Source organism: Nothoprocta perdicaria, unplaced genomic scaffold, assembly GCF_003342845.1.
Source record: "Nothoprocta perdicaria isolate Ctin4 unplaced genomic scaffold, notPer1 scaffold_14, whole genome shotgun sequence".
Lineage (NCBI taxonomy): Eukaryota > Metazoa > Chordata > Aves > Tinamiformes > Tinamidae > Nothoprocta > Nothoprocta perdicaria.
Genome location: NW_020454538.1, coordinates 6,241,497 through 6,251,400, shown reverse-complemented (window position 1 = coordinate 6,251,400; position 9,904 = coordinate 6,241,497). Strand labels below are relative to the sequence as shown.

Here is a 9,904-nt window from a genome sequence, read left to right as displayed (position 1 = left end):
GCCATGGCGCCCGGCGGGTGCCACCGCTTCCCCGTTGCCCGGGCAACGAGACTCGGCTACGCCGGCCCGCGGGAGGCCCCGCCCCGCCAGGTCTCCCCTGAGGCCGCCTGGCCACGCCCCTCTCCGGGGGCGACCACTCAGCGGCGGGGTCACTCAGGGCCGAACTCGTGATTGGCTGCGGCAAAGCAGGGCGGATTCAGCTTGTCCAATCCGCCCGCTCCTCTTTTCCAGCACCCCCCGCGCCCAGACGCGCCGCTGCCATTGGCCGGGCGCCCGAGAGGCGGTGCGAAGCAGCTCGCCCCATTGGCCGCCGCCCGCGCGGCTCCGCCCGGCGGGCGCGCGTCCATTGGCGCGCGCGGCGCGGGGGCGGGGCGGCGCGTGCGCGCGGCGGCGCGGCGGGCGGGGTAAGATGGCGGAACTGGGCAAGAAGTACTGCGTGTACTGCCTGGCCGAGGTGAGCCCGCTGCGCTTCCGCTGCACCGAGTGCGCCGACATCGAGCTGTGTCCCGAGTGCTTCTCGGCCGGCGCCGAGATCGGCCCGCACCGCCGATGGCACGGCTACCAGCTCGTCGACGGCGGCCGCTTCACGCTGTGGGGCGCCGAGGCCGAGGGCGGCTGGAGCAGCCGCGAGGAGCAGCTGCTGCTCGACGCCATCGAGCAGTTCGGCTTCGGCAACTGGGTAAGGGGCGCGGGGCGGCGCGGGGCTGGCGCGGGGCTGGCGCGGGGCTGGCGCGGGGCCGCGGCGTTCCCGCGGGCAGCCGCGCTCGCCGGGCGCCGCCGCCATGGCCTGCGGGCCTGTCTCCCCGTGCAGGAGGACATGGCGGCGCACGTGGGCGCGTCGCGCTCGCCGCAGGAGGTGATGGAGCACTACGTGAGCATGTACATCCACGGCAACCTGGGCAAGGCCTGCATCCCCGACGCCATCCCCAACCGCGTCACGGACCACACGTGCCCCGGCGGCGGGCCGCTCTCGCCCAGCCTCACCACGCCGCTGCCGCCGCTCGACATCTCGGTGGCCGAGCAGCAGCAGCTGGGCTACATGCCGCTGCGCGACGACTACGAGATCGAGTACGACCAGGACGCCGAGACGCTCATCAGCGGCCTCTCCGTCAACTACGACGACGAGGAYGTGGAGATCGAGCTGAAGCGGGCGCACGTGGACATGTACGTGCGGAAGCTCAAGGAGAGGCAGCGGCGCAAGAACATCGCCCGCGACTACAACCTGGTGCCCGCCTTCCTGGGCAAGGACAAGAAGGAGAAGGAGAAGGCCCCCAAGCGCAAGATCACCAAGGAGGAGAAGGAGCTGCGGCTCAAGCTGCGGCCCCTCTATCAGTTCATGTCGTGCAAGGAGTTCGAGGACTTCTTCGAGAACATGCACAAGGAGCGGGTGCTGCGGGCCAAGATCCGGGAGCTGCAGCGGTACCGGCGCAACGGGATCACCAAGATGGAGGAGTCGGCGGAGTACGAGGCGGCGAGGCACAAACGGGAAAAGAGAAAGGAGAACAAGAACATAGCGAGTGCCAAGAGGGGCAAGGAAGACGGGAAGGAAGGGGAATTCGCCGCCATCGAAAACCTGCCTGGGTTTGAACTCTTGTCGGACAGAGAAAAGGTGCTCTGCAGCTCCCTGAACCTGAGCCCCGCGCGCTACGTAACTGTGAAAACTATAATCATTAAAGACCACCTCCAAAAGAGACAAGGAATCCCCTCAAAGAGTCGCCTCCCCAGTTACCTAGATAAAGTCCTGAAGAAAAGGATTTTAAACTTTCTAACAGAGAGCGGTTGGATATCCAGGGATGCCTCATGAAACGCAGCCCACCTGAACCCCGCTCCAAGGCGCGTTGTGGCCTCGAGGACTCCGTGGGTTTTTCTTTTTCTTTTTTTTTTTTTTTTATTTTCTTTCCCCTTCTCTCTCCAGAGATTCAGAAATTCTCCTGCTTAAAACAGGCTAAAGAAGTGAAAGGCCCCGTGGCGCCCGCGCTCTGGGCTCGGACGGCCCCCGCCGCGGCCGGTGGCGGGAACCGACCGCGCGCCCGGCCGCCGCTCGGCGGCTTCGGCGCCGCCGGCACCGCGGCTTCTTCCTCGCGTGACCCGGCCCGGGAGGCCTGGGGCTGCGGGGTCCGTGAATGGCTCTGCTCCCCTGGAGGTGCGAAAGAGTTTCTGGTGAGCGAGACGCTCCTGTCCCCTGGTTTGGGTCTGAGGTGACAGCGACGYGGAGCCCTGTGAGCCCAGCCCTGGTGCCGATCCCAGCTGAGCCCGGAGCCGGGGTTAACCAGCATGCGGCAGGTTTGGGAGTGGGGTTGGCACTGGGGCTGGCTGCGGGGCTGCACCAGGGCTGCCACGGGCTCCTCGCGGCAGCTGGGAGCCTCGGGGGCCAAGTCCCTGCCTGCTGTTGTCACCTCTCGAGGGGGAGAGCCCCTCCGTYCCCGTCCCTGCTTTCTGAGCTGTGTGGTCGGGAGAGCTGCCTCTCCAGAATGTGCAGGGAGGCCCAGGGAAGTTAAGGGGATCTCAAAGCTGGTAGTGCCTGTGAGCTGGGGTTGAAAGCAGTGGTGCTGCTGGGGTGGGAATGCGAGGTGCAGGGGGCCCTGTGGWCTCTGTGGCACCTCGAGCCGGGCGCTGCCGTGGGGAGGGCAGCGTCGCTGCCCGCYGGGCGCTGCGGAACTGCCCAGGTGGCACCTGCTGTTGTGGGAAGGAGGCCAACAGGTAGCAAGGGCCTTTTGGTGCAGGTAGTTCTGCAGTCCCCGTGCCAGAACCGAACCAGGTGGATGGAAAGATGGAGGGTGGCGTGTGGCAGCGGGCATGGGGYGTCTGTCACTCGTATAACTGGTTTGGTTTTTTTCTTTCCCCTGGCCTTTTCTGGAGCAGGAGCAGGGGAGGCCGGGCAGGCAGCTCTGGAGCACGGCCAGGCTGGAGGACAGAGCTTGGCCCGCTGGAACGAGCAGAAACGTAGCCATGTGTGGGCACCCTGTGCTGCACCCGCCGAGGAAGCCGCCAGGGCCCCAGCAGCGGCAGCTCTGCCTCTTGCCAGAGGTTTCCTGCTGGGAGCTGTGCAGCTTTCCTTCAGGTCGTGTGTCCAGCATTCCCAAACAGTGTTAGCAGGGAGYGTGGGACAAAGGAGCACGGTTGTAAACCAGCATTTCCAAGGGGAAACCAACTCTAGTGCCTTTTTCTTTCGCGCTTGTGTCGTTGCATCCTTTGAGAAAGGAGGGGGCTGTGGCCCCTGCTCCGCGCCGGGGCTCCGCTGGGGACGGCCGCGCACTCTCCCGCTGCCGCGAAGGCTCGTGGGCAGGTGCAGTTTTTTCCTCAWATCTCTGATTTTTATATTTCTACAGCGCTTTGGCACATCTGAGTCTAACTGAAGCAATAGTCCGTAGCCCAGCGTAACAGTAACTTAAAGGCTCTAGGCACCACGGAGTCACTTGCGTTCTCTGCACATGAGTTCTGCATTGCCACTCTGTAGTCTTTAATTCCTCAGCCCCCTCCAAAATGTTTCCTTGGTGCTAGACGTAACTTATTGAACATCAAAATGAATGTAAAATAAAAGTATTTTTAATGTATGAAAAAATGGATATTTATTTAATCCTTGCAAGTAAATTCAAGGTAGTAAATGTTTGCTTTAGCAAATACTAATCCCTTGGAAAGGGCTTCCCTAGCAGCAGTGTCTCGGTGTCAGCTACGCTTTTACCTTAAGCACGACTTGCACTAGAGGATGCTGCTGGTCCATATCTTCCGATGGACCTGGTTTAGTCTGAGCATTCCTTCGAGTGAGCTGCTGATTATTTTTTTATTTTATTTTTTTAAGCTGATACGCAGTTATCTTAATCCAGCAAATTGTTACAGCTCTGCTGCTTCTCTTCTGTGCTGCAAGGGCTGGAACTAACGCTGCAGAAAGAGCTCTCGCGTTTCCCGGCAGCGCTGCCTGTGCTGTGCCAGTGCCGCAGCCTTCGCCTCGCTGGTGAGCGGCTGTGCTCTCTCTGTGCTTAACCTCCTAATTAAAGCTCTTACTAACGGTATCGCCTGTGCTGGCAGTGCTGCTGTAACGCCCAGGCTGTGCCCGCTCGCAGCGCCCTGGGCCTGGTCCTTGTGCTGCTCGTGCGGCTGCTGCAGGGCTCCTGCTTGTTGAACAGCTCCTGGCAGGGGGTCCTGCCGGGCAGGGGCTCTCCAGCCGGGGCAGGTGGCACCGGGAAGGAGGCGCCCTGTGTCCTGGCACCGCCAGCGGGGCACCCCGAGCTCCCGGTGGTGAGGATGAYGGTGATGATGATCATGGTGATTATGCACACTCAGCATTTGGCTAGTTCTGTTTTGGGATAACTATTTTTTTTTCATTGTATACTGATAAATAAACTTGCATTAAAGTTTCTTTCCATAATTGATTAACTGGTAATGTAGCTTGTGTAATAAGGAGAAGAGGGAAGGCTTTGCCAAAGCAACAGTGTTGCCTTTTACCTCAAGTTCTAACCTACAGCGAGTGAGCTTTACGACTGGGACTAGCGGAACCAGAGGTTTAACAGGGGCTTCCCTGGCTGCTCCTTGGCTTCTCCGCTGCCTTCCTTTCATCCTTCCTTTCCTCAGAGCTGCCCCGGCCGCGGAGGGCAGAGCMCACGGTGCCCCCAGCCCTGCGAGGGGCTGAGCGGTGGCCGGGGAGCAGGAACCCCCTCAATCAGGTGTTCAGCCATTCACTTGAAAGSTGAGAGTTGGAGTGTCTGAAGCTGTACCCTGAAAGGGGCAATTCTGCTAAACAAAGGTAGCACTAAGTGATAGCTCTGTTCTGAAGGAGAGATTTGGGGCAGGAAGTGACAAATGGAGGCTACTACCCTACAGAAGAGGGGAAAAAAAAAGCTCTACTAGGGAAGTTATTACTGAGTTTAGTTTAAATGTGTTTTTTCYTTAAGGGGGGCCTTTTTTAATAAGGCCAGATTCCTTAAAGGCATAATGTAAAGTTAAAGCAGGGTTCCTGCTTAAAAATACAGAAACATTTGCTCAGTCCTCCTTCACACACCTCCAGGGTGCTCTAACACAGCCGGGAAGAAGTGGCTTCCAGAGGACATGAAATCCTGAAATCCTTTTCCCCTAGGTTTATTTTCTCCCGCTTTCACATTTCATCCCTGTACTCCATGAAACCACTTCTTAGTTTGCAAGAAGCTTTATGCAGACTTCATTCTGCCTCCCCTGCCTAGTCAAAGCAGGGATTTGGCTGCTTCAACTTGGGAATTAACAAAGCCTTGAACTGCACTAACCCCAAAGGTGACACAGGATGCCGGGCAGTAAATAACAGGGTGACTGCGCCAMGGCCCTGCTTTTCAGAAGCAATCCTCAAGCGGAAAGATAAGAACCTTAAACCAGCAAAACTAGRAGGGGGGAAGGAGGGACATTCAGCTGAACTTTGCTGATAAAAACTTCAAGTTTCTATCAGTGTTAAACTTCTATCAAGGTTTATCAGTGTTAAAGGGCTGAGCTCTGAGGATGGAGGACAGACGCTGTCAGCTGTAAGGCTGGTCAAGCCCCATCCCCTCCTGCCAGATGCCTGAGGGCTGCAGAGCAACACGGACACTTAAGAAGCTGCTTGTAGCTTAGCCTGACTTTTGCAGGGAGGAGTAGGTAGAGTTAAGCACAACAAAAGCACCTTGAAAATTAAGCTCCTAGAAGAGTAAACCCAAGAAATAGAGATAAAACTCAGTTCACACCTTGAACCACTTAATTATTTATGTAATTCCAGCAGGCAATAGGCACCAAACTCTCAGCTATTCACTCATCTGGCTCTTCTGAATTTCAACAGGGCTTCATATAGACKGTGCAGAACAAACTCATTGCAAGGCTTGGAACTTACTAGCAAAATCATCTCAACCAATTTATACAATCTTTAATTAAAAATCCAGAGAGAGGATAAATTGTGTAGGTTCTCCAATGCCATACAAGTATTAGATGGTTTGTGAGAGACAGCTTTAATATAGAACAAAAAGGACCAAACAATTACAAGAGATGCCTGCTCTCCGCTGCCCCTTTGGTACAGGTCAGAATTCACAGGTGGCAGGTTCCGTGYTGGGAGAGGCTCTGCTTCGGAGGAGACCGTCCCTGACAAAAGCCACGGATCACATGAGCACTGGGAGGCTGCTGGGCACGTGCAGAGACACSGTTATTTGCACCCACTTCTCTGCAACATCAGACCCCACAAAACAAAAGGAAGTGTTTGAACAACTGCTTGGATTTTCCCTCCAAAAACAGTGAGAAACACAAAACGTAAAAACTCTCATGGGTGTTTTTTCCTCCAATTTAATGCACGTGCAGCAGCACTGACTGTTGACTGTTACCCGAAGCATCAGAGGGCCTGAGGGCTTTCACCCCCGCATGTGGGACTAGCGCTCATGGGACACGGTGCTGTCGGAGGCCCCGAGGCAGCAGGTTCCATCCTTGCTCCATTATCCGTGGGCAGCTCCCCGGTGGTTCACGGAGCCCTCTCCGGGTGCGGAGGAGGGAGGGAAGGCAGACGCAGGAGGAGCCGCGGGCCGGCGGGGCCGCTAGGCGCCCTTGACGACACCGACGAGCGCGGGCCGCAGCGTGCGCCCGTGCAGCTTGTAGCCCATCTTGGAGACGAGCGCCACGGTGCCGGGCTCCTTGCCCTCCACGGGCGCGTGGAACAGGGCCTCGTGCTCGTACGGATCGAACTTGGCGCCGACAGGGTCCAGTCTGAGCAGCCCGTGTTTTTTGAACACTTTCTGAATCTGTACTTCTGTCATGACAAGCCCTTCGTATAAGCTCTTCAGATGAGGGTTCTCATCCTTAATTTCTTCTTTCGGGACGCTCTCTGTGGCTTTCTCCAAGATGTCAGCAACTTCTAGTAAGTCCTTGCAGAAGCTCTGAATTCCTTTAAAGAAATAAAAGAGGGAATGGGATTCATCCAGTAAATGAAACAAATGTTCAAGAAGAACAGCAGCAATAACCTGTATATTTTAAGATTTGCAAGGATAATAATATCCAGCAGCGGGGGTAAAGCGTCCTTCCCAGTTTCASACATTATATTTGACTTTACTGTTCCTTACAAACCACATCCCCCTCCTAATTCTGTGGGTTAAAAAAACAAAACAAAACAAAAATCAACTTAATGCTCTGAAGAGCTGAAGCTGGGCTGGTGAGCTGACCTTAACAGTTACATTTATAACCAGAAGTGACCGAAAACATCAGGTGCCTTCAGGTCATTTCCTCATGCKGAGGAATATATTTTATGTCTGTTCTCATCTCGGGATCTGCTTGAAGTCCAAAGCTCTGTGTTGCCCTATCTCTGTATTTCCATCTCACGTGTCATGTTTTTAATTGCATTTTCTGCAGCATTTTCTGCAGCAAGAAGTGATGTGAGATTGGCAAGGGAGATGCCTTCACTTGCCACAAAGGAGATCGAGGGGGACGACCGCAAGATTTAGAGGGRTCAACAGGTTCTCAGGAAAAGGAGTCACTTTAACATTCCTTAAGACTCAATCTTTCCATAAAACAGTAAGTGACAATGTCCAAATAGTTTTAAAAATATTAAATTAATATTTGTTAGTATTTCAAATATAAAAGCTATGGTTAGGATTCAAGCAACTATGCCAACCACAGATGAAACAGTTGTCTCATCATCTGAATCAAACCAAACAAGTTTTTCAGCAGATTTTTGCCTATGTTACATCTGCAGACTTTGCATCTCTATGGACTTAGGCAAATCTCAGAATTTAATTTCTCTTCCCTTAACAGAAAAAGTCACATATTAATGATGCTGATCTGAAATGCAGTTTTCATAATAAATGTACTTATTTCTACTGAAGCACCTCTGACCTAGGCATGGCTCAAAGCCCTTCCATGCTAGAGATCTTATTATTGAAAAAAATGGGCATTAAAAATGAACTTGAGGATGCCGCATTCAAACACCCATGAAGACTGTGTTAGAGTACCATGTAACGGGGAAAAACCTTTTCCTCACAGCAGATAATAGCTGATGACCCTGTCTTCCACATTCAGAATTAAACTATGCAGCTGGGAACAGTGGTTGGCAAAAGAAGCAGATTCCATTTTCTAGTCAGCGCTGACACTGCAGCACTGAAATGCCACAGCAGGTTCTGCTGCAGCATTTATACACAATCTGTTTTACATCTCTGTGTCTGAATCATAAAAAAAGTMACTCAGACATTCAAGTTGTCAGCCWGGCCTTGGAAGAAGGATTTGTGTTAGTGCTCCTCAAGGCCTGTCGCTGAAAAAACCCAGTTGCTTMGATTGTACTGCCTGGGTTTGAAGGCTACRGCATTCAACAGAGCAGAGAAGTCACCAACACTTCAAAAAACAAAAACAAAACGGGGGACAGAGCAGAAGGAAAAGCTGCAAGTTTGAGGCTGCCTGTGAAAAAAGAAACTCCAGGCTAAAACTCTTACTGAAAAACTCCCAAGCATGATACACATTGTAAGAAATTAGATACTAAATTCAAACAAAATTCCAAGTTGTTGACCTCAACAGACCAATTACCACCCTTGTCTAGTGAGACAATTATAATTCTGAGACAAAATCAGCTTAAGCRAATAAGTAACTACTTAAATCTTTCTGCCTCGAATATGTTTTTGATCAAGCAGCCCCAACGCTCRGGAGGTGGAAGTTGTCAAAGCTGCTGCTGGGCAGCTCAGCTGGTTGGTGAGCGTGTTGCAAAGGGCATTCTGGGCTCGTAGGAAGACACACACACACAGGGTCTCCACTGACCATACAGCTTTGCCTCTTCCACCAGCTTCTGGCTTCTTTGCCTCACGTTTTCTGCATCTGCCAAGGCTCGTTTATACTTGTCCTGAAGGAGAAAACATCGTTACAGAGGTGATTGTTACACGTGTTGGAGTGCTCATCAGTGATTCAAATACATTTGCTATTAAACAGCATTTTAAACCAGGACATGGCCCAAACCCTCAGTTTAAAGATGAATTTAAGACAGTGTGCCAAGTACCRCAGCACGGCTGCTCCACGGGCAGATGTGGCCTCACTGCAGTGCAGSCACAAGGAAAGCAGAGGCAACAAGATGGGCTTCTGTATCTGCTACAAATTAGGCTGGCAGGAATTTTCAGCACTAAGGACAAACAAAGTTTTGTGAACCAGGCTTGTACTTTTCCTGATGTTGGCTTTCATCTTAGGTAGCCAACAGAAAATAGAAACATTCATAGCAATGTTAAATTAAACCTCACTTGGTCCTTCAGGGCTTTGGAAGGGCATCAGAAAGGAATCTTAACCCCCTTATGATTCCTCGCTCTGTTTAGAGGAGATCTGGGGTTACTTCTCAGCGTCTCAAACGTTCTTCATAAACTGCTTATCCAGAAAAGCCGTATCTTTGGTTAATCCACATGTTCCATTTCCTTCCCTCGCTGCTGACATCACACCCGGGAGGGAACACAAGGCTCATTAGGCCAGAGCAGAGGAGCAAGGGTTTAAACTCCCTTTCTCTAAACCCTTTATCAGTGAGTTATCACATGAAAGCAGCTGCGCTTTTGGAAACCTCGTTCTGTCAGGGCACACGCAAACACCTGCTCACTGACACACTCCGACCCTTGAAAGGATTTCCTGGATGTTACCGCAATGCCGAGCCCCAAGCCCGAAGCGGCGCCACTCACATGGACCTCCCTCAGCTGCTCCTCCAGCTTCGCCTTCTCCTCGGCCAGCAGCCTCTCGGCCGCGCTCGGCTCGGCCTTCTGCTCGCTCGCAGCGGGGCTCTGCTCCTCCTCYGCGCCCCCGCCCGCGTTCTTCTGCGGCGTCGCCACGCACAGAAGGCGCGGGGAGGTCCTGGAACTAGAAAAATAAATTAAAAAAAGAAGAAATGAGGAAAAAAGGGGGGGGAAATGGCTCGTTAGGACGTTACGGAGGTGCGGCGCCGAGGCGGCCGCAGAGGGTCCCGGCGGGGCGCGGCGGGCGC

At 53.5% G+C, this 9,904-nt stretch overlaps 2 protein-coding genes across 2 annotated transcripts; one reads left to right on the top strand and one right to left on the bottom strand.

The window, feature by feature from the left end:
• The first annotated feature begins 409 nt into the window (after nt 1-409).
• On the top strand, nt 410-1,993 carry TADA2B (transcriptional adaptor 2B). The gene is made up of 2 exons (XM_026034164.1): nt 410-679; nt 812-1,993. Exons 1-2 carry the CDS (start codon nt 410-412, stop codon nt 1,802-1,804), a joined length of 1,263 nt encoding a protein of 420 aa, XP_025889949.1. The 3' UTR covers nt 1,805-1,993.
• A 3,859-nt stretch (nt 1,994-5,852) lies between these two features.
• On the bottom strand, nt 5,853-9,794 carry GRPEL1 (GrpE like 1, mitochondrial; the record flags this gene model as incomplete). The annotated part of the gene is made up of 3 exons (XM_026034217.1): nt 5,853-6,859; nt 8,713-8,794; nt 9,606-9,794. Coding segments are annotated over 3 exons (618 nt in total), but the record flags the coding sequence as incomplete, so codon positions are not given.
• Between the last annotated feature and the right edge of the window lie 110 nt (nt 9,795-9,904).